Genomic DNA, 25,259 nt, shown 5'->3' on the forward strand with positions numbered 1-25,259 from the left:
TTCAGCAATTTAATAATTACAAGAATATACTTCATATTTTTGCATGAAAAACATGAAATTCAGTAACTGGATCTTGGCCATTTAACATTTTCTAATGTATTTATGCCCAAGCATGTATGTATGGGAGGGACAAAAGGGAGTTGGAAATAAGAAAATTAAGATTAACAGTTGGAAACTGACTGTAAATTTTTCACTATATAACTCCAAATACTTCCCTGAAATCAGTTTTGATATTCTAAAATAAAATAAAATAAAATAAAATAAATAAAGACAAGTAACAAACACAAAGGTGGAACAACTTTACTGATCGCTTTATAGTTGGATGACTATATCTAAAATACTTTCATTGTAGCTTTAAGAATGCACTATATTCTAGGGGCGCCTGGGTGGCTCAGTCGATTAAGCGTCCGACTTCAGCTCGGGTCACGATCTCATGGTCCGTCCGTGAGTTCGAGCCCTGCGTTGGGCTCTGTGCTGACGTCTCGGAGCCCGGAGCCTGGAGCCTGCTTCGGATTCTGCGTCTCCCTCTGTCTCTCTGCCCCTCCCCAGTTCATGCTCTGTCTCTCTCTGTCTCAAAAGTAAATAAAAACATCAAACAAAAAAAAAAAAAAAAAAAGAATGCACTATATTCCACTAGGACACAGCAAAGACAGTCATAAGAGGAAAGTATATATCAATCCAGGCCTTCCTAAAGAAGGAAGAAAGGTCTCAAATACACAATGTAACCTTACACTTTAAAGAGCTGGAAAAAGAACAGCAAATAAAACCCAAAACCAGCAGGACACAGGAAATAATGAAGATTAGAGCAGAAAGCAATGCTATTGAAACAAACAAAAAAACAGATCAATGAAACCAGAAGCTGGTTCTTTGAAAGAATTAACAAAATTGATAAACCACTAGCCAGTTTGGTAAAAAGAAAAAGGAAAGGACCCAAATAAATAAAATCCAGAATGAAAGAGGAGAGATCACAACCAACACAGCAGAAATACAAACAATAATAAGAGAATATCATAAGCAATATTATACGCCAATATTATACGCCAATAAAATGGGCAATCTGGAAGAAATGGACAAATTCCTAGAAACATATATACAACCAAAACTGAAACAGGAAGAAATAGAAAATCCAAACAGACCCATAACCAGTAAAGAAATCGAATTAGTAATCAAAAATCTCCCAAAAAATAGAGGAGTCCAGGGCCAGATGGCTTTCCAGGGGAATTCTACCAAACATTTAAGGAAGAGTTAACACCTATTCTCTTGAAGTTGTTCCAAAAAATAGAAATGGAAGAAAAACTTCCAAACCCTTTCTATGAAGCCAGCATTACCTTGATTTCAAAGCCAGACAAAGTCCCTACTAAAAAGGACTATAGACCAATTTCCCTGATGAACATGGATGCAAAAATCCTCAACAAGATATTAGCCAAATGGATCCAACGGTACATTAAAAAAATTATCCACTACGACCAAGTGGGATTTATTCCTGGGATCCAGGCCTGGTTCAATATCCGGAAAACAATCAATGTGGTTCATCACATCAATAAGAGAGGACAAAAACCATATGATCCTCTCAACAGATGCAGAGAAAGCATTTGACAAAATACAGCATCCTTTCTTCATAAAAACCCTCAGAAATTAGGGATAGAAGGATCATACCACGAGATATCATAAAAGCCATATACGAAAGACCCAACGCTAATATCATCTTCAATGGGGGCAAACTAAGCGCTTTCCCCCTAAGGTCAGGAACAAGACAAGGATGTCCACTCTCACCACCGTTATTCAACATAGTATTGGAAGTCTTAGCCTCAGCAATCAGACAACACAAAGGAATAAAAGGCATCCAAATTGGCCAGGAGGAGGTCAAACTTTCACTCTTCGTAGATGACATGATACTCTATATGGGAAGCCCAAAAGGTTCCACAAAAAAACTGCTAGAACTGATTGATGGAATTCAGCAAAGTCGCAGGATATAAAATCAATGCACAGAAATCGGTTGCATTCTGATACACCAACAATGAGGCAACAGAAAGAGAAATCAAGGAATCAATCCCATTTACAATTGCACCAAAACCCATAAAATACCTAGGAACAAATCTAACCAAAGAAGTGAAAAATCTATACACTAAAACTATAGAAAGCTCATGAAAGAAATTGAAGAAGACACACAAAAAAAAATGGAAAAAGATTCCATGCTCCTGGAGAGGAAGAACAAATATTGTTACAATGTCAACACTACCCAAAGGAATCTACATATTCAATGCAATCCGTATCAAAATAACACCAGCATTCTTCACAGAGCTGGAAGAAATAATCCTAAAATTTGTATGGAACCAGAAAAGACCCCGAATAGCCAAAGCAATCTTGAAAAAGAAAACCAAAGCAGGAGGCATCACAATCCCAGATCTCAAGCTGTATTACAAAGCTGTAATCATCAAGACAGTATGGTATTGACACAAAAACAGACACTCAGATAAATGGAACAGAACAGAGAACCCAGAAATGGACCCACAAACATATGGCCAACTAATCTGTGACAAAGCAGGGAAGAATATCCAAAGGAATAAAGACAGTCACTTCAGCAAGTGGTGCTGGGAAAAGTGGACAGCGACATGTAGAAGAATGAATCTGGACCACTTTCTTACACCATACGCAAAAATAAACTCAAAATGGATGAAAGACCTCAATGTAAGACAGGAAGCCATCAAAATCCTCTAGGAGAAAGCAGGCAAAAACCTCTTTGACCTTGGCCACAGCAACTTCTTAACAAGTCTCCGGAGGTAAGGGAAATAAAAGCAAAAGTGAACTACTGGGACCTCATCAAAATAAAAAGCTTCTGCACAGCAAAGGAAACAATCAGCAAAACTAAAAGGCAATCGACAGAATGGGAGAAGATATTTGCAAATGACATATCAGATAAAGGGTTAGTATCCAAAATCTATAAGGAACTTAGCAAACTCAACACCCAAAAAACAAATAATCCAGTGAAGAAATGGGCAAAAGACATGAATAGACACTTCTCCAAAGAAGACATCCAGATGGCCGACCGACACATGAAAAACTGCTCCACGTCACTCATCATCAGGGAAATACAAATCAAAACCACAATAAGATACTACCTCACACCTGCCAGAATGGCTAACATTCACAACTCAGGCAACAACAGATGTTGGCAAGGATGCGGAGAAAGAGGAACCCTTTTGCACTGCTGGTGGGAATGCAAACTGGTGCAGCCACTTTGGAAAACAGTATGAGGGGTCCTCAAAAAATTAAAACTAGAACTACCCTACGACCCAGCAATAGCACTACTAGGTATTTACCCAAGGGATACAGGTATGCTGTTTCCAAGAGGCACATGCACCTCAAGTGTTTATAGCAGCACTATCGACAATAGCAAAAGTATGGAAAGAGCCCAAATGTCCATCGATAGACGCATGGATAAAGATGATGTGTACACACACACGCACGCACGCACAATGGAGTATTACTCAGCAATCAAAAAGAATGAAATCTTGCCATTCACAACTATGTGGATGGAACTAGAGTGTATTATGCTAAGTGAAATTAGTCAGAGAAAGACAAATATCCTATGACTTCACTCATATGAGGACTTTAAGACACAGAACAGATGAACACAAGGGAAGGGAAGCAAAAATATACAAACAGGGAGGGGGACAAAATATTAGAGACTCTTAAATATGGAGAACAAACAGAGGGTTACGGGGGGGGGGGGGGGGGGGGGATGGGCTAAACGGGTAAGGGGCACTAAGGAATCTACTCCTGAAATCATTGTTGCACTATATGCTAACTAACTTGGGTGTAAATTTTAAAAAATGAAAAAATAAAAAAATAAAAAATACACTATAAATTAAATGAACAGTATACCCCAAAATGAAAAAATAAATAAAGAGTACCCAACAGAACACAAACTGCTGAAAATAGCACTTGTGATGACTGCTAGGGATCTATCCCAATGTGCAAAGGTTAAGGAGAATGAAATGGCTAAAAAAAAAAAAAAAACCCTTGATATCACAATAACCATTTTAACTGTATCATCATTAATATTTCTTATAACAGGATTAGGAAAATGTCTTCCTCACAGAAGCATTTAAAAAGCGTATGTCCAAAAAACCTTAATCCTCTATTAGGGAATTAAAACTAAACAGGCTCTTAGTCCAAGGATCAGAATTCATTTTACAGATGGGAAAATTACCTATGGCAGCATTTAACAATATATTAATTTCCAGAATGAGGAGGTAAATAGTAGTAATGAAATCATGAGGGCATATGAAGTGCGAAGGTAACTCTTTGAAGGCAGGGAAATGATTAAAATTTTTATTTCAAAGTCCACAAAAGGAAAAATAATGTACACAATCAGGATGAACAGGAATATCAGTCTCTATCTGATAATATTCTCAGAGATGACAAAAACCGTATGGACCCATTCTCCTCCCTGAGGCACACTTGTACTTGTTCATTTCAATGGGGAGCCTGCGTGGCTCAGTCGGATAGGTGTCCAAACACTTCATTTTGGCTCAGGTCATGATCTCACACTTCGTGAGATCAAACCCCATTTCAGGCTCTGTGCTGACAGCACGGGAAGGGAGGCTCTCCCTCTCCCTCTCTCTCTGACCCTCACCCACTTACATGAACTCTCCCAAAATAAAGTTTTTTAAAAAAGAATAACTTACGTAATTTCATGCATCTAATTTGTATATATGGGTCTGTTTACCATGTGAGTCATAAAGAAACAGTAACAGAATAACTACAATATGAGGGTAATCTACAATACAACTTACAGATTCCACATGAAATACATTAATCTATTTTCTGAGCATCATATACATGGACAGATACAAGTCATTTCTACTTTGCTCAACCTCAGTATTACTTTAATTTTCTGTATTAGTTCAGACATTTGTAAAGGCTGCTTACAAAAGATGGCTATCTACAGTAATTACTAACCTGCTCCTTAACAGTAGTATTCACGTTGGTCAGGTAATGCTGACATATCTGACAGAATACCCTCATCTGTTTCTTTAAACGCAGCAAATCCTCCTTGAAAAATCCAACATAAAAAATTGAAGATATTGTATACAAACCTCATGTATTAAGATACTTCAAATTACATAAAATATATCATATGTTTAACTATATTAACTTTGTACATTAGAGTTACTTATTTATTATTCATCAGAACGAAAAAGACAAATTAGACCATTTTTCTTAAAATTTGCAACAAATTGCAGCTTTAAAAATACCAGGTATATTAATGGGTAATATCCTAAGTGGTCTGGGTGCTTTAAAAGTAGAAAACCTATATGACTATATATGGCTATCTTTATAAACCTACTAACTCAGAATGCGTAAAGAGTAAAGATTTATGCTCCATCATCGTTTTGTAATTTGAAGGGTAGCCAATTGATGACGAAATTAATTAATAATAAAAGAGACGGTATCTTTTATTTCTTACTTGAAGTATACCAGTTGTACTTTTTAAAAACAGAGATGGACAAAAATCAGTTTCGTGGTATTGCTCCAATTAAAAAAAAATTAAGGTCTTATAAACATACAATAAAAATAAATCTTTTCCTTACATTTTTTTCCTAATTATTTACCAATTACCTTAAAATATTAAACTATTCTACAAAGATCATCCTCACTAATTTAAGGTATAACCTTGACCCATCACCTAATACTGGATCCCAAATGATAGAATATGAATATATATTGCAATAGACCATAAAGTTAAAGAAAAACAAGTTTAACTTGGAGATTGATTTGGTAAAGAAAATTGAACCAAGCTTCAGAACAAGTTTGTATTCAGTAACATTCATTTTTATCCTTTTCCTCTACTCAAAATATAATCTCCTTTCCCATTTTAATTTTTAATTCAATGCTTTTGACTTAGACGAGCAGTCATATTTGCTAATATGGCTACTGTTCCTACTAGAAGCTTGGGATTGAGTTAAATAAATTTCTTGGGTGTTTGACAAAAGTACACTGACAACAATACTCAATTGTTTTTTCAAGGGGGAAATATCCATTTGTGGATATAACAGCATCTTGTGCATTATCACCTCAGAGAAATTCTAAGCATTTAAAATTATTCTGTGATTCTATGCAAAAGAAATTTATTATCAAGACTATGGTTTTTGAGGGAAAAGCTATGAACAACTAAGTCTCTATCTTCTAGAAAGTGCTTAATATTTATACAGATATTATATAATACTTAAGGCAACATCTACTACACGTACAATGCTTAAGCTTCCAGTTTACAAATCAAAGAGGCAGTACTGCTTAGTTCAATTACTGAACACATCAAAGATTGCCATTATGGATAAAATTCTGAAAGTTCTACTACCTTGTAGCTGCCACATTATACTCAACCAGAAAGTGATTTATCATGAATTTGGAACATCAATAGAAAGATCTAGGTATGAACAAAGTGATCCCAAAACAATACTGAGGCCTATGAAGATCTAGGGGCAACTGGCTTGTTATCATCAATTTATATAGTCCAATAGCTATACGCTGGTTTCAAAGGCTCTTGGTCATAATTTACAAAATCTGTATTTCTATATGTTCTCAATACTATTGAGAATATGGACGTACATAAACGATGCCACCTTAAAATGTGAAAGAATTTTTCATTTAAAACCATGCCTTGAATCATAACATATTAATGTTCTTTCACTGAATATATATCAAACTACAAAAAAAACTTTCTAATGGTATACATGCCTAAATGGTACTTTAGAAATAAGCAACACTTTACTGAAATAACTGATCTTACTAAATGTGTACATGTGCTGAAAACAGTTAATGACACTGAGCGTAATAAGACCCTCACAGGACCACCACAAACCTTTGTAGAGCTGCTTTCAGTTATCTTTGCAAGCTGCCAAAGGATCACATAGTGAGTACACTGCAGGGCATGAATAACAATCTGTAAAAAGAAAAGAATACCGTTAAAATTAAAAAGTCACAAGTTTTCATTCTCGAAGTTAAATATGTAACTTGAAAATAAATAAAAACCTGTTCAGGCATGTCTCCATTTTCAATTCCGGTTTTCAATAGTTTGTAATTACAAGCAAACAAATCCCACTTTGAAAGATCATGAGCACTGTAAAAGACAAGTTATATTTAAAAGTTAAGCTTAATCACTTTGAGTGATTTGGGACTTGAATGTTAACAAAAATGCTGTTAAAGTAAATAAAGCAAACTTTTTAACATGCACCCGCAACAAAAACGAAATATGTTTTAAAAAGTATGGTATTTGATAATTTGTCAATTATTCCCCAATTCAAAACATGATTCTACCAACTACTTTTTATATAAAAGTGCAAGAAATCTAGCAGAATGTGATAACATTATAACCCTAAAACACACAAACTGGTTTTGATTTTGCTAGTTTTAAGACATCAGAATATTAAAATTCAACTTACTTATGAAAAGCAGTGATTCTCTTCAATGTTGACAATACCTGATATGCATCATCTTCATCAGGCTCTTCCCCCTACAAATATTAATTAGACAGCATTAAACCTTAATAACTACCCACATGAAAAACTTTAGGCTATCACATTGGTGATACCACCTTGAGAAAAATAACCTAACACCACAAACTAAGTTTCTCATTCAATACCTAGTCTGCTCAAATTTAAAGCAGTATGGCTGGAGTAATGAGTCAATAGAGTTGTTATCACAGGTACATTATACTCACGAAAGAAAAACTGAATGACACTCTCCCCTTTCCCTTAACGTAACCTTGACACAAAACTAGGAAGTAATTTACTCTTTCACAGTAAAAGATGTATTAGGACAATAAAGAAAAATATAGTAAAGGACAAACAAGAGATCATAAAGACAACACCTAAAAGATAAAACCTAAATGAACGAGACACAGTGCTCAAGAAAGACATATCGACCTTTTTGAGTATCAATTTTCCAATTTAGAGTAACTTAAGTTTTTGAAAATTTTATGAGTCTTACTGCCATGAAACTTATAATTTTTTTTAAATACTATCAAACTTACTATACTGAACCCTGTGTCTCTCAAAAAACATTTTGTTTCTAAACTTGAATTTTTCTACACAAGTAATTAAACTTAATTAATCCACTGCTTGGGGCGCCTGGATGGCTCCATCAGTTAAGCGTCCGACTTCAGCACAGGTCATGATCTCAAGACTCATAAGTTAGAGACCTGCATTTGGCTTTGCGCTGACAGCTCGGAGCCTGGAGCCTGGAGCCCGCTTCAGATTCTGTCTCCCTCTCTCTCTGCCTGTCCCCCACTCGGGCTCTCTCTCTCTCTCTCTCTCCTTCCAAAATAAATAAACTTTTTTTTTTTAATTTTAAAAAATAATAAAATAAACTTAATTAATCCATTGCTCGATTTTGACTTAACTTGTCCTAGTCACAATCACATCTAGCCAACAGTACAGCCATTAAATTTTTTAACTAAAGGGGTGCCTGGGTGGCTCAATCAGTTGAATGTCTGACTTTGGCTCAGGTCATGATCTCATGGTTCATTGAGTTCAAGTCCCACATCGGGCTTGCTGCTGTCAGCCTGTCAGCGCAGAGCCTGCTTCAAATCCTCTGTCCCCCTCTGTCCCTCCCCTGCTTGCACTCTCCCAAAAAATAAGTATTAAAAAATAAATTTTTTAACTAAGAAATGTCATCATTGTACATTAACATATTTGCACAGACCTCCAATTAAGCAAAACTTAGTAAGCATGGAATGTTACACACACCCAAAACAAGAAAGTTAAAGAAGTAACAAACAAGAAAACTGAAAATTACAAAGTCCATTATGATTTTTGTAACATTAGTGACAAAAGTTAGGTAGAAAAGGCTAAATGCATTCATTTGAGAATTATGACATTTTATTTTATGCACGTCAATTACTGTTAGGTATGTATTTCCAGAAAATACAAAACTCAAAAAATACAAGTATATTTGAGTGTCACAATTTAAGTCTCTTTAGGAATATAATAGAACAAAGGAAACCCCCAAATGAACAGTGGCTATAACAGCAATTTATCAAGGCTTTACAATATCAAAGATCATTAATTGCCTTTCCTTAGTAACACTGTCAAAACACTAAGAAATAGCCTTCTTTTATGAGGCTACATGGCCATAGTTTAGTTCTACTTTTCTGTTCCATTTATACCCTGATTGCCTAATAGCCTCTGGTTCAGCTAAACCCTGGTAACTTCTGAGATTTTTTTTTTTTTAATTAACAAAAGGGGAGGGAGTATCAGTTTTGCTTCCACCTTCTCCCAGTCACAGATTCTTACCACCTTCCCATTTTGGTGGAGTAACAGTAACATGATGAATCAAAGAACAAAAAGTCTGAACATTTTTAAACATACTGCTAGGGACTATGACCAGGACACATGAATAATTCAGTTACTGAAGGGGAGGAACCCAACTGACAAAATACTTGTAATATATACCTCTTGCAGAAAATCTTCAAGAAGCCGGTTAAATTTATCTGCCAACTCATCTATCAGTTGACTTCTTGAAATATCTACCCTGTTGAAGATTGTGAACTCTTCATTACAGAGTGCATGGTAAGTTTTAGAACATGCTTCCAAAACATCTGTATCTGTGTGCTTCTCTACAATATTCCGGATCTGTCGTAATAAGGCATCCAAATGCTGCAAAATCAAAGGTTTTTTTTTTTTTTTTCCAGTAAAACTAAGGGAACATATAAATAAAAAAACCACTAAGGTACATATGATAGGCACAGAAAGACTACACCTCTGCGACAAAAAGCTTCAAATATGGTAACTCTACAACAAATAGGGCATACATTTTGATGTTTTTCCAGTTGTGGAAAATAAATACAATAACCCACCCATACGTATTTCCTCAGATTTAATGGGAATAATATTACCAATCTCATAGGGCTTTGGTGAAAATACAAAGAAGTTACAATAGTTCCTGGAACACAGTAAAGGTATTCAATGAATATTAACTGCTCTCATTTTACAGTTACTATTATCCAGTTATCTAACCCCAATTTCCACAAATGATCAGATATATCCTCATAATGGGTAGGAATGAGGGTATGGCTATGGGCATGAATCAAAAGGAAGCCTCATTAATGCCATTCTTTAAATCCAACTTAGAGAAAATAAAGAAGATATATAAAATGTAGATTTCCTTTAGCATTAGAAGTTTCAAAAATATAAACAATATGATGAGATGAACTAAACCAATAACTTTTGTTCAAGGTGTCTTTACACAGAGAAAACACTGTACCTTTTCTAATCGTCCAGTGGTATATATTTCCAAATCAAAATACTGAGGCAACTGCAACAAGTTAGTCACCTTTTCTGCATCTATAGAATACTTTGAAATAAAAAGAAAATCATGACAAAACATCACAAAAATGTTAGGTAGACATTATGATAAAAATCTGCATGGCATTTCCAAACAAATCCTGTAATTTCTCAGAAATACTCTGACATTACACAAATGTACCTTAGCTAATAACTGAGGAAGAGCCACAGCAAAAAGTTCAGTGATTTTTGTCCTGTCATCCAACTGGGTCTTCTTCTCCTTCGCTGTCAGCACCTGAATGAACACAACAATGCTTTTAAGTATTTACTAAACCTATTAACATTGTTAGGTGCTCAAGTTCAAGTTAAGACATACAAAATAAGTGATGAAACTATATTTTAAATGATGGACACTAAAATTTCTACTATAAAATATGAAACCCAAAAGTAACAGAGAATAACCTGCACAATTATTTTAAAAGCTACCTAAAATAACAACAATAAAAAACTTTGAAGGATTCCAAAGGCAAAATCAATACCCAATTAGACTAACCAACTCTACCATTAGATGAATAAAGAAGCAGTTAGGAATAGAAAATGTAGTTTAGAATCTTCTATAATAACGAGATTGAGTAGCATTTCAGCCTACTCTAAGCTATGGGCCATGATCCATGGATTATGAATTCAACATAGTAAGTTATTATCATCAATTAGAAAAACAAGAAAAAATGGAAAACGAAGTAAGTTACATACTGTAAGTTTCAGTATTGTTTGATGAAGTTTTGTTTCAGTTACACATAAACACACATATATAGGTGTATACCAGGTGATAAACCATGTATTTTTATGCCTCATAATCAAAATGTTTAAAAGGCTGGTGAATTATTGGTCTATAATGCAAATATATGTGAACTTTGCAGTGATACGTTAAAAAATAATCCAAGGAAATAGGTATTTCTCCATTTTAATGAATAAACATGTTTTAATTTCTAATTTTTATTAAAAGAAAGAGAAAGCAAGTCTACAAATAAACCAAAACACAAAAATGGACCATTCTAGGGGCACCTGGGTGGCTCACTTGGTTAAGCATTCGACTCTGGATTTCTGCTCAGATCAGGATCTCGCAGCTCAGGAGATGGAGCCCCATGTCGGGCTCTTCACGCACAGTGCAGAGCCTGCTTGGGATTCTCTGTTTCCCTCTGTCTCTGCTCCTCTCCTGTTCTGTCTAGTCTCTCTCTCCCTCTCTCAAAAATACATATATATTTTTTAAAAATGCCCTTGTGAGTTATATTTAGTCTTGAGCAGAGACTGTCTATCACTGTATCTCCTGAAGTAACTGACAAAGTATCTTATGGAAGGAACTCAAATTTTCCAAATTGCTAACGCTTTAAAATTTACTTCTAACACATATTAGCAAAGATCATCTGAAAAATAAAATTTAAGATTCAAAAATATGGCTCTATAGTTACAAACAAGAATTTTTTTAGGGGTGCCTGGGTGGCTCAGTCGGTTGGGCGTCCCTTCAGCTCAGGTCATGATCTCACAGTCTGTGAGTTTGAGCCCCGCATCGGGCTCTGTGCTGACAGCTCAGAGCCTGGAGCCTGCTTCGGATTCTGTGTCTCCCTCTCTCTCTACCCCTCCCCCACTCACACTCTACCTCTCTCTCTCTCAAAACTAAAATACAAACATTTAAAAAAAATTTTAAAACAAGAATTTTTTTAATGATATTGAAAAGGCAGAAATATACTTTAAAATACTGAAACTATACTGACATACCCTTTTTCCTGTCCCTCTTCCCACAGGAGGATGACATTCAGCTGCTTGTCTAATGGTACAAAGCATTATTTCAATCAGAGCACTCTCCTGTCTGTCTGTTAATGCTGAAAAAAAAGAATCAGAAAGAGTTAACCTGTTTCTTTTTCCTATACGCCACTTATAAGTATTACATAACAATTCCTTCTGCCTGTGACAGAATCTGACCTAATGTACTAAAGAATATCCCATTACTGTATCACAAAAAGGGTGAGAACAAGGTAAACGATCCTGAACAGTACAAATCTGTGCATCACTGGTCCACAATTTGACCAAGGATATGAACACAGATACCAGGAGGAAAAAAAATCAACAATATTGACAGCAACTACATCTTTTTACATAGTATTCGTGTATATGAAAACACGATTATTCACAAAGATTTTCAGTTACGTTTTAATATTAAATACAAATGGAATAAGTATAATCTATTTTCAAAACTGTCTAGACAAGAAAACAACCACTTACCTTCTTCTCCACTAAGTGGCTCCTCCAGCAACAAGCTATTCATACATTCCCAGTCTTTCAGTAGCTCGGTAGCACAGTCCCACATGCTGTCCACAAGGTATGCTGCATGCTCATGTAACTAAAATTTAAAAAGAGCAACGTGCTCTTAGACAAATAGTACACTAGCCTTAACTCAAAGGAATGGAAGCTTTGTTGGCACCACATACAAACTCAAACAGCATATCTGTTTGTTGAGGTCAAATGGAAAAAAGGACAAAGAAGACACTTGCCTCAGCTTGCTGTGTATAAGTTAACCTAGTTAGGTAGTATCATTAAATATTCCTCACAATAATCATTAAACAGTTTACAAGAAAATTAATTCTGAAAAGATTATATACATTTAAGTTTAGTGCCTATTTTGACTCAATACTACATGAATTAACTACAATTATACTGGGATTTTAATTTAATGGGGGTGATAATGGTTACTTAAAACATAAAACACGTGTTTAACTTATCAATTCAATATATAAGCATATTATTTCTCTTCATTCTGTGAAGCTTAAAAGGCCCTATAGCTTCCCAACTCATTTTAGGGAAACATTACAATAACACCAAAAGCTGCCAGAGACATTACAAATAAAACAACGTATGGACCAACATCTTACATGAATATAGAGGGAATAGAAACCAGCAATATATAAAAAGGATAACAGATCACACTAAGTAGGTTTTACCCTAAGAATGCAAGGTTGGTTCAAAATTCAAAAAACCAATCAACATCATTCAATTATTAACATAATGAAGGATACAATAAAACAATCTTAAGGGACACAGAAAAAGCATTGGACAGAATTCGACATCCATTCAAGATAAAACTCAGCAAAAGGGATAGAAGGAAACATCCTCAAATAAACAGTTACACAATACCCATAACTAATAAGAGAACAGAGAGATATTGGACACTTTTCCACGAAGATCAACAACAATCCAAAGATGTCTACTCTCACCTATTCTATTCAACATTCTACTGGATGTCCTAACCAGTGCAATAATGCCAGGGAAGGGGTACCTGGGTGACTCAGTCTCTTGATTTTGACCCAGGTCATGATCTCACAGGTTTGTGAGTAAGAGCCCCGCATCAGGCTTGCGTTGACAGTACAGAGCCTGCTTGGGATTCTCTGTCTCCCTCTCTGTCCACCCTGCTCCCAACTTGAATGTGCACAGTCGGTGTGTCTCTCTCTCTCAAAAAATAAACAAACAGTGACCAAAAAAGTAACACCAAGGAAAAATGGCATAAATGAAATGAAATAAACCTATCGTTATTCGCAATGACTTGATTGTATTATTAGAGAAAAACTCAACAGATCTATTAAAAACTTACCAAACTAAGTGAATTTAGCAAAGTTACAGTTAAGAGGTCCATATGCAAAAACCAGCTGTATTTCTATATGCAGAAACAATTAGAAAATTTAAAGACTCTAAAAGTGATTAAGTAATACAGAATATGGACACCAAAAATGTATGTTGGATTCTCTCAAATTCTTGTCAGCAGGTTTTCAACCTGAAGGAGACCTAAGAGCTGATGTTAAATGTAAATCCCTATCTCCTTCTTTACAACAAAAGTAATAAAGCAGGTACCAAATACTGAGAACGAAATGCAGGGTCTGTGTTAAGAGTTAATTTCTTAGGTAACAAATTATTACCCACATTTTTACAAGGGAAATGGGGCATAGAAAAACTAAGTAACTAAAACAAAGTTATACAAATAATAATCAGAGGACCCCAATTGGTCTTTCTGATTCCAAAGCTCATACTCTAAGCTCTGTACATAAATCCTATTATTTGAACATCTTAAGAAAAGTCAAAAGTTTTTTTAAACTTTGTGTAATGGGTACAACTATTCTATCCAAGATTTTCTGTGATATGTGGAAGATTTTAAAATATACATTATTTCAACCTTTTCTCCAAATTGTTTTGAACACACGCATAAAATGAACATGAACTAACCTCACTTTCCAGAAAGAAAAAAACCAATGTCTTCACAAGGTTGGCATTTGGACCTTGTCGTCCCCTTCTTTTCATCATTCCGTCCTCCTCTGGATCTCTACGACTGAAGAGCCTACAATCAACACAAAAGATTTACTTTTAAAACAAAAAAACCGTATTTCCTAATAAAAAAAAAAACTGTCTGGATTCCATATTTTAAGCATCTAACTAAGGAGAGTAAATGAAACCTGGGTAGGTAGAGTACTCTACAACATGATACCCAAGTAAATAACTGCTATAAACCTTTTTAATTTCAAACTTGATAGTACTTCTAAGTCCTCTTAAATTAACTTCTCAAGTTAATTGTATGGAGTTATGAATTATTTCTTTTTAAAAACATTACTGCATTTTATGCAACCATTCCTTTTCATGAAAATATTATACTAGCCTATATCATTTATGCCCTAAATCTATGACACTCATCTCTTTAAAACTAAACATGTATTTTCTTTCTATCCTTCTTGCAATTATCCCAAAGTCTGAATTTAGTGGCCTCTTTCTATGGACATCATGGTGGTTTTTCCTTATATATAACAAAAGAGAACCATCACTGGCAGCAACCAATAGAAAAATGGAATATGAACATTTTATGTCATGTAGAACTTTCTAATAAAATTGCTTCTGCCAGGGGCGCCTGGGTGGCTCGGTCGGTGAAGCGTCCGACTTCAGCTCAGGTCATGATCTCACGGTCCGTGAGTTCGAGCCCCGCGTCAGGCTCTGTGCTGACAGCTCAGAGCCTGGAGCCTGTTTCAGATTCTGTGTTTCCCTCTCTCTCTGCTCCTCCCCTGTTCATGCTCTGTCTCTCTCTGTCTCAAAAATAAATAAACGTTAAAAAAAAAATTTAAAAAAAAATTGCTTCTGCCAAATAGGCATTTTAATAAAATCTCAAAGATACATAGTTTAGTCCATGTGGTTCAAATTGTTCTCTTTAAAAGCCATTACATAACATTTGCTGAATGTTTTCTGTGGCCAAGATATTCACGCTGCTATCCATACTACCTGATCTGAGGTGTTATAGCAACATGAAAAAGATTGTAGGATTCTTGGGATTCTTATGTCACACTATATCAAACACTTGAGGCAAAACCTTTTAATATTTTCTAAAGCAAAACAATTACAGGCTTAAGACTAAATATTATATTATGGGGTACCTGGGTGGCTCAGTCCGACTTCAGCTCAGGTCATGACCTCACAGTTTGTAAGTTCAAGCCCCACTTCAGGCTCTGTGCTGATAGCTCAGAGCCTGGAGCCTGCTTCAGATTCTGTGTCTCCTTCTCTCTCTGACCCTTGCCCACTCACACTCTGTCTCTGTCTCTCTCTCGAGAATAAATAAACATTAAAAAAATTTTTTTAAAAAGACTAAATATTACATTAGGAAGGGCAATATTTGGAAGCTGACATGGGAGAAAAGAATGAAAAATTAGGAAGAGGTCAGTCTTAACATGATGATATAGATATATTTTTGTATATTTTATCCACTAAAAGGCATTTCCCTTTAAAGATTTAACTTCTACAAATCAAGTGAATTGGAGGAAGGTTTAAATGTGAAAGTTACGCCTTGTACTGAATAATTTTTTAAATGAGTTATATACATCTTTAGTATCAATTATAGCACAAGGAATTACTGTCATAAAAGTATACTTTACAAAATAACAAAAATATAGGTTTACTTTTTGTAGAGAAATTCCCCAGCTGCTACTGCTACTGGCCGGTGAGCTGAATAAACCAGATGGTAGACATTTTCACAATCTTCTGCAGTAAGAACTTCTTCACTACTCCTAAAAAAATAAATGAGCAGGAGCAGTTTCAACAATGACTTAATTTTAAAGACACTGAGAGTACAACAATCCGTGCTCATACATTAAAAAACAGTACACTTTTACTAACTTCTGTTTAAAAAAAAAAAAAGAAAAAAAATCAACCTTATTTGAGTATCATCTGTCAGTAAAAGCTTACACTGACAAAAGAGCTGCATATTTTTTAACATCTAAGATCAATGGGAGGAAAAATTAGAGTGAATACCAAATGTACTGAAATATATGATGAAGAGAAGTGATAATGTGACAAGGATGCAGAAGAGAAATGAAGACAGAATGAAAACTAATGTAAAAAATTAAGGGGTGGCATTCTAAGAGCTTAGAGTTAATCACAGAAAATACTCTCTGTACTTCATAGTGATATTAAGAATATCACAACATTAAAATATACCAACACCCCAATTCTCTCACAATGATGAATACTTCATTCACCATGTACTGAACACCATAAGGCAATGCAAATAGATTTTTGAAATAGTTAAAATTCAAGTGCCAAAGACCTTTAATTGCAATCTATCATTGGAAAAATCTTACTAAAATGTACTGCTCATTTCCCTGATCTCATTTTTAAAAAACAAAATAAACCTTGGGGTGCCTGGGTGGCTCAGTCGGTTAAGTGGCTGACTTCAGCTCAGGTCATGATCTCATGGTTTTTGAGTTAGAGCCCCACATCAGGCTCTGTGCTGACAGCTGAGAGCCTGGAGCCTGCTTCGGATTCTGTGTCTCCCTCTCTCTCTGCCTCTCCCCCACTTGTGCTATGTCTCTCTCTCTCGGTCTCTCTCTCTGTCTCTCTCAAAAATAAAATGTAAAAAAAATTTTAAAAAACACACAAAATAAACCTAATAAAATCTTCTTGGTAAATAAAAGTCATTATTAGGCCCATCAACCACAGTACCTCAGGGTAAACCTTGTTAAGTTCTTCCCTTATGGACTCCGTATTCAGGGTCCTGGCCTCTGGTACCTCTTTCACCCCTAATATGCAATCTAGGTTTTTAGCATTATATGTAAATTGAGAATCACAGGACCACCAACACAGAAAGAAGTCTAAGTATGTTAGATGGTTAGTTGAGGAGCTCAGATCCTTTTTGGTTTTCTGCTGTGCCCAAGGATTCCAGAAGTCTGATGTCTAAGGAAATAGTACTTCTCTTTAAGAGAAACAAAACCAAAATGTTACAATTCAAGTTTCAAAAGCATTTTGACTTACTCTATGTATAATACTGAATCGTTATTGGAAAAACCATTTGGGTCATTTTCTTTAATTTTTTAATGTTTATTTATTTTTGAGAAAGAGAGACAGAATGCGAGCAGGGGAAGGGCAGAGAAAGATGAAGACACAGAATCTGAAACAGGCTCCAGGCTCTGAGCTGTCAGCACAGACCCCGACACGGGGTTTGAACTCACTAACTGCGAGATCATGACCTGAACAAAGTCGGATGCTCAACCCACTGAGCCACCCAGGCGCCCCCACTTGGGTCATTTTATAATTAAAAACTATATATATACTGACTCAAATCAATGTGCAGTAGTTCACTCATTTTAACTGTTTGAGAAGGAATGCTCCTGACAAGTTCCAGTGATGAAGTATGTAATAGCTGAATCAACTAAATGGCTATTATCCTTTAAAAAAATATTGAAAGACATCCATAAGGTATTACAGAGGAAGGGAGAAGCTACGGAAATACATGTAGAGTACTATTACTTTCTTATTTATTTCAGAATTGTTTCAACACTTTCATAATGTATACAATATTTATAATTTTTAAGTTGAACTAAAAAAGAAAATGCAATAGTTAAGAATGCTCAAAACAGCTATTATCTTACATATTAATTTAATTCTTCCTCTATTGATAATCATTTAGGCCATACAAAAATTCTATTCTGGGGCGCCTGGGTGGCTCAGTCAGTTATGCATCCTACTCTTGATTTCAGCTTAGGTCATGAGCTCACTGTTCGTGAGACCCAGGCTCATGTCAGGCTCATGTCAGGCTAGCTCATGTGCTGCCTGCTTGGGACTCTCTCTCTCCCTCCCCTTGCCCCTGTTCGCACGCTCTCTCTCCCTCTCAATAATAAACATTTTTTTTTAATTCTATTATAAACAATGCTATGTTATAGAATGTGAGCAACTAAAGTTTTGAACATAGATACTGTCAAGTTTCTTCCCAAAAAGGTTGTATCAATTTATAGTCACATCAATAATGTTTAAGGACCTGTTTTTGCACAGCTTTAACAAAATAGTGTATTAGCAAACACTTTTGTGTATCTGTCAAATGACAGGTTAAAAAAATGATCTCATTTTAATATACTTGTCTCTATGTGTGGCTCAACATCTTTTCATATGTTTAAATTTTTATTTTCTTTTCTGCCCATGATTTGGTTTCCTGACTCTGGACTATTCTTGGGTTTCTATTCTTTAAATTGATTTACTGAAATTAACTCCTCTGATAAAAAAATATTTTGCCCAATCTGTCATTGGTTCTCTGAGTTTGTGGTATTTTATGTCATACAGACATTTTAAATTTTTTATGTAATTAATTCAATGATTTTTGTTATGTCTAGGTTTTATGTCAAGCTCTGAAAGATCTTGCTCAGTCATTTTACATATCAAATAAAAATGTTTAATCTCCCCCAGGTTTTCATCTAGTACTTGAATGGTTTCATTTATTTGCATTTAAACATTTCATCCATGTGGAAATTACTTTTGTATAAGGAATGGGATGGGAATCCGATTTTATTTTTCCCCAAATAGAAACTAGTTGTCACAAAACCATTTCTTTTTTTTTTAACCATTTATTTTCTTATAGGAAAATGTCACCCTCACCCTATACTAGGTTCCCTGATTCATTTGTGCTTGTCTCTATTCTTTATTCTCTGCTACTAATCACAGTCTATTCACACACCAGTACCGAAATCTAAAAATTACTATGGTTCTACAATATGACTTAAAATGATACTGCGCAGGGGTGCCTGGGTGGCTCAGTCGGTTATATGCCAATAAAAGAGTTTAAAAAGAGGAGGGCGAGAATTTTATTGGGAGTCCTAGGCAATGCTAATTTTAACCAAATCACTTCCAGCCATTTGCGGACATAGGTAAAAAATAATTTATTTTGGGGGGCGCCTGGGTGGCTCAATTGGTTAAGCATCCAACTCCTGATTTCAGCTCAGGTCGTGATCTCAGGGTCGTGAGATCTGGGCATGGAACCTGCGTAAAATTCTCACCTTTTCCCTCAGCCCCTCCCCCATGCTCACTCGCTCTCTCTCAAAAAAAATATTAAAAAAAAAAAAAAGAACATAATCTTAGAATGAACAAAGAATATCCTTTTTTAAAAATAATACTGGGCAGTCATCACTCACTAAATGTTTTTATCACAGCTTCACTGGCTGCCATTACATGATGAATTTTCCATATGAGTGTCAGAATTAGCATGGTATGTTAAAAAAATCATTTTGCAATTATTATTTGGATCATGCTAACAAACTAAATGTCCACTGACAGATGAATGGGTAAACAAAATGTGGCATAAACATACAATGGAATATTACTAAGCCTCAAAAGTAAATGAAATCCTGATACATGCTATAACATGAATAAACTCAAGACATTATGCTAAGTGAAATAAGCCAGATACAAAATTACAAATACTATGTGATTCCAGTTATAGGAGTTTCCTAAAATAGTCTAATTTATAGAGATAGAAAGTAGAACAGTGGTCACCAGGGGCTGGGGGGGAATGAAGGAATAGGGCGTTAGTGTTTAATGGGTAGAGAGTTTCAGTATGGGATGATAAAAATAGTTCTGGAGATGGATAATGGTGATGGCTTCACAACAAAATAAACATACTAAAGGCCTCTAAACTATACACTTAAAAAATGTTTAAAATTGTAAATTTTTATTGGCTGAGTAATATTCCTGTGTGTGTGTGTGTGTGTGTGTGTGTACATGTGTACACCGTATCTTATCCTTCATCTGTTGATGGGACAGATTACCTGCTTCTTAAACTTGGCTATTGTAAATAATACTCCAATAAACATAGAGGGACATATATCTGTTTGAATTAGTGTTTCCATTTTCTTTAGGTAAATACCCAGTAGTGGAATTACTGGATCCTACGGTACTTCTATTTTTAGTTTTTTGAGGAACCACCATACTGTTTTCATCTATAAAGAACTCATACAACTCAATACCAAAAACATCTGATTAAAAACTGGGCAGAGGACCTGAGCAGACATTTTTACAAAGACATACAGATGACCAACAAACAAATGAAAAGACGGTCAACATCACTAATCATTAGGGAAATGCAAATCAAAACCACAATGAGGTATTACTTCACAACAGTCAGAATGGCTAGTATCAAAAAGACAAATAACAGTGTTGGTGAGGTTGTGGAGAAAATGAACCCTTGTGCCAAAGGGGAGGGGAGGGGAGTGGGGCAAATGGGCAAAAATGGATGAAGGGATTAAGAGGAACAAATTTTCAGTAATAAAGTAAGTGACAAGGATGAAAAGTATATCATAGGGAATATAGTTAATAATACTATGATACACATATTGTGGTGAGCGATATATATTATTTTTGAAATGCTATGTTGTATACCTGAAACTAATTTAATATTATGTCAACTACACTTCAATTAAACATTTTAGGGGCACCTGGGTGGCTCAGTCGGTTAAGTATCCGACCTTGGCTCGGGTCATGATCTCACGGTTCGGGAGTTCAAGCCCTGCGTCGGGCTCTGTGCTAACAGCTCAGAGCATGGAGACTGCTTCGGATTCTGTTTCTCCCTCTCCCTGCCCCTGCCCTGCTCATGTGCATGCTCTCTCTCTCTCTCAAATATAAACAAACATTAAAAAACAAATTTTTTAAAATACGATGGCAAATTTTTCTAAAAAGGAAAAAATGTTGCATCACTATTACATTTGAACATAATAGAATTTTCTTTTTTAGTCTTTCTCTTTCTCCCTTTTTTTTAACTCTCAAGTTAGTCAACATAGCCATAGTCTTGGCTTCAGAGGTAGAACCCAGTGCTCATCCGAAAAAGTGCCCTCCTTAATGCCCCCCACCTGGGGGGGTGGGGGTGGGGGGGTTAAATGCATAAGAGAATGTTTTAAATTCAGATTGTTTACAGAGAAATTTCAGTAAATACTATTTTCTAAAAGAGTGACAAAATATAATAGGCATATTTAATATACTCAAGTGTTTAACTTTATTTCAAGGGCACCTAAGACAGTGAAATGGAAAGGAAACTGGCCATCAGAATGGGAACACATGAATTCCTAGCTCAGTTAAAATATTCTACTCTAATGGTTTCCTCTTCCTATTTCTACAACCTTACGTGAGAAAATTAAACCTCTAGCTGTAAAAATTCTGTGACTTAAGTAATTAAAATTTAAAACCAGATAAATTTAAACTATATACTCTAATGTTTTATTTAAACATCTGAACATTAATAATATGCAATAAATACATACTTACTGTAAAACAAGAGTAAGTAATTTTATTGCTTGTACTGCAACATCATATTCTTTGTCAAGGGTCATAGACACAATTCTATCCTAAGGACAAAAAAATTAAGATATTTTTAAAGTAAAAATTAGAAAAAAATTTTTTTTAAAAATAAAGTAAAAATTAGAGAAAAATATTTTCAAACAACAGGTAATTTTTAAAAATTTAAAGTTATACTAACCTTGAACCGACTGGTAAAAAGCTCCAGTTTGGAATTAAGCTCTTTGTTATAATAAAGCCCTTGTAGAGCAGTGAGACATTTGAGTCTTACCTCACCTTGCTAAATGAAACAAGAGGAGAAAATGCATTAAAACTCTGCATATCTTCAACGTGAATATTCAAGACATAAACAGTATTTTCTACTTTAAATATTTAAGTATCTTCCATACAATTCTCCAAAACTTTCATTTTCAAAACCTCTCATCCCTGATAATGCAAAAATAGAAATCAATACATACATTTAAGACTAAAGACCTTTTGGGTTACTATTTCTGTAGGTCAAATGAAAATTTTTTGAAAACTTATTCAGAGCAATACTACCGTGAAAGACAATAGAACATTTGACAGTAAGTTTTCCTTCAAAAAAAGTATTTGTAAAGGATGTATGCTAAGAGCTTCAAGGCTAGTGAAAAGGTAGCCTGAGAGAAAGGTAGATTAACAAAAAACCAGAAAATAAAAAAGGTCAAAGGCAAAGTAATTTATAATCTGGCAAAGATATGTGTTTATCAAAGAGAGAAGAAAAGTTAGAAAAATTTTAAAAGTATTTAGCACTCACATATTAAGAATAAGGACTCTTCTGACTGCTCTAAGAAATGCCTGACCACCACCTCATACATGATTCTAATGTTTCGCTACAAAAAGTAATTCAAGATTGATGTCCAAATCAGTGGCCAAGATTTAAAAGTCTAGGGGACTTTTATACAGGAGACCATGTTCTCATGTAAAAGATAGAAAAGAATAAAAGAGAGGGGCCTATAGGAATGTGGTCCCAGGCATACCTATACGCAGATACTCCTCACGAATGAGAGCTGTAGATAGCTATGCCTATATGTACACAAATATTCTATAAGAGCATATCTTACCTTATCATGCATAGTCCAACCAACATACTTTAAATAACTGTCATTTAGAAAGGCATCACTATACATTTTCATCCAAATGCCAATTTCTTCAATACAAATAGCTCGGATTTCAGCTATTGCATCACTAAATGAAGGAAAGAAAAATTACATATATTAGTGCCACTACAGCAACAGGATTTGTGATTTAGTCAAGAGATGCCAGATACCTTTATGGATTACTGGGGATTTAAAAGTAGAACTGATGCATGACACCTGAATGCTTACAGTCTATTTGGCAAAGCATAATAGTCATCGCATGAATATTTAAAATTAAATAAAACTACAAACAAAATCGAATCCCTCACCTTTTATATCATGCCATATCCCAGCCTCTGCTCACACCTGCTGGGCACAGTGTGTTCAGAAAACAGCAGGCACACTAGTCTAGTTAGAGCATAATTTTCCAGGAGAGAATTAGGTACACATAACATTGAGGCCAAGCTAAATTTGGATTTGAATGTCAGACTAAATTTATTTTGAATTCAGCCTATAGATACTGGTGAGTTACTGAAGGCTTCTGAGCAGAGGAATAACAACAAAAAAATGTTTTAGGAAAACTTCAATCATCTCTAGGTATGAGAAATGGTGGGAGAATAGACTAAGATAATGGTGACACCAGAAACAAAAAGGAAAAAATGGACAAAGGGACATTACAAAGGAAGTGATTCAATAATTGACAAGTTGAGGAAGTGAGGGAGAAGTTGAATAAAAATGCGACCAACATTTAAAGAATAGGTTAGAGGAGAAATGGTGATAAGATTACCTATTTCTTTCCTCTGCTCATTCAAAACAGCAAAACAAAACAAAACAAAACGAACCAAAAAAACCCTTAAATCTATCCAAACTTTCCCACTGACACGCAAAACAGTAGAGCCCAGAATTGTCATGCATAGTTTCTATTAACTATTAAGTACATCCAAAGGCAATGAAGTATTCTGTGCTCTGAGTCCTAATCATAGAAGTAGCTTCCATCTGCTGGGCAGCTATAAGTCAAGCACATTACCCCATTTTTCAGAGAGAAAACATCAACTTCAGAGCAGTTAAATAACTTGACTGTCGAGTAGCTCAATCAGTGGAAGACCTTACTTTCTAACACTGATCTTGTTCCAGTGCTCCTTCCACTAATTTATACTGCCTAAACCACTAAATACCCAAACTTGAATAGGAAAAAAGAATTACATAGAGGGCGCCTGGGTGGCTCAGTAAGTTAAACATCTGACTCTTGATTTCTTGATATTGGCTCAGGTCATGATCTGGCGGTTCATGAGATCAAGCCCTGCATCAGGCTGCACGCTGACAGCACAGAGCCTACTTGGGATTCTCTCCCTCTCTCTCTCTGCCACTAGCTCCCGTGTGCATTTGTGTGCTCTCTCTCTCTCTCTCTTAGAGTAAGTGAATAAATTTAAACTATATAAAAAAAAGAATTACATAGAAAAAATGTCCTGACTTACCGGTATCTATGTACAAACACTCCCTTAAATATTGCATTCATCATATTTTCTATCTCGTCTTGATTTTCCTGAAGCTGAAAAGAATACATCATTTCTTTTCAATTGTAAGGAAGGACAATGAAAAGAACTTCTAGAAGTTGTTACAAGTACAAATGCAGGTCTCCCCAGTGTTTTGGTAATTAAATCTAATTTTTAATTCTACTAGACAACAGTAACCACACACAAAAATTAACAGCTGCTGTAGATCAGGTAGCCAAAGTCCCTTGATACCTAGAATATTTGACATGGCTTTTAATGTTTACCTGGTAGATTAGCCTTTTCTAAGGGTCACAAATTTCCACTGTAAAAAGGCACATAAGAATCTGTGAAGTAATTTATTATCACACGTATCACCTATTATATAACATGTATGTTCATATCAAAAAAGCCTAACATTATTTCATTATCTTGGTCATAATCATCAGAAAAAGAAATGTTACGGTGCCTGTTCAAAGAACAAAAGATATTTGAGTAAAATAACTTAGTAAAAATGAATCTCCCTGCTAAATTCTTTTGAAGGAAACAAATCGCACCTTAAATAATCAAGTAAACATTTTAAAATCTTAGTTTACTTATCTACTCCCATTATTTTTCAATTCAGAGTTTGAGAATGAAGACAAAATTGTTTCAGAGCTTGAGGAGAAAAATCTTTCACAGTTTAAGTATCAATGAGCTTTTAGATTATGTTCTGTGCTTTTGTAAAATGTATTTTTTTCTTTTATAAATACATT

General features: G+C 35.1%; 1 protein-coding gene across 8 annotated transcripts in view; it reads right to left on the reverse strand.

Moving 5' to 3' along the window:
* Positions 1-25,259, reverse strand: part of STAG2 (STAG2 cohesin complex component) — a 139,282-nt gene that overhangs the window by 32,253 nt on the left and 81,770 nt on the right. For all 8 annotated transcript variants that reach the window (XM_081793149.1, XM_081793153.1, XM_081793146.1 and 5 more), the window contains 15 exons: positions 24,490-24,563; positions 23,000-23,123; positions 22,099-22,197; positions 21,888-21,967; positions 16,268-16,375; positions 14,559-14,670; positions 12,570-12,687; positions 12,066-12,169; positions 10,492-10,584; positions 10,270-10,359; positions 9,459-9,662; positions 7,449-7,519; positions 7,039-7,126; positions 6,869-6,949; positions 4,966-5,058 (listed from right to left, as the gene is read on the reverse strand). In XM_081793149.1, coding sequence (XP_081649275.1) covers positions 4,966-5,058; positions 6,869-6,949; positions 7,039-7,126; positions 7,449-7,519; positions 9,459-9,662; positions 10,270-10,359; positions 10,492-10,584; positions 12,066-12,169; positions 12,570-12,687; positions 14,559-14,670; positions 16,268-16,375; positions 21,888-21,967; positions 22,099-22,197; positions 23,000-23,123; positions 24,490-24,563 — 1,539 coding nt within the window. The remainder of the gene's footprint in view (positions 1-4,965; positions 5,059-6,868; positions 6,950-7,038; positions 7,127-7,448; positions 7,520-9,458; positions 9,663-10,269; positions 10,360-10,491; positions 10,585-12,065; positions 12,170-12,569; positions 12,688-14,558; positions 14,671-16,267; positions 16,376-21,887; positions 21,968-22,098; positions 22,198-22,999; positions 23,124-24,489; positions 24,564-25,259) is intronic.

Source organism: Panthera onca, chromosome X, assembly GCF_046562875.1.
Source record: "Panthera onca isolate mPanOnc1 chromosome X, mPanOnc1 haplotype 2, whole genome shotgun sequence".
In the NCBI taxonomy this organism is placed as follows: domain Eukaryota; kingdom Metazoa; phylum Chordata; class Mammalia; order Carnivora; family Felidae; genus Panthera; species Panthera onca.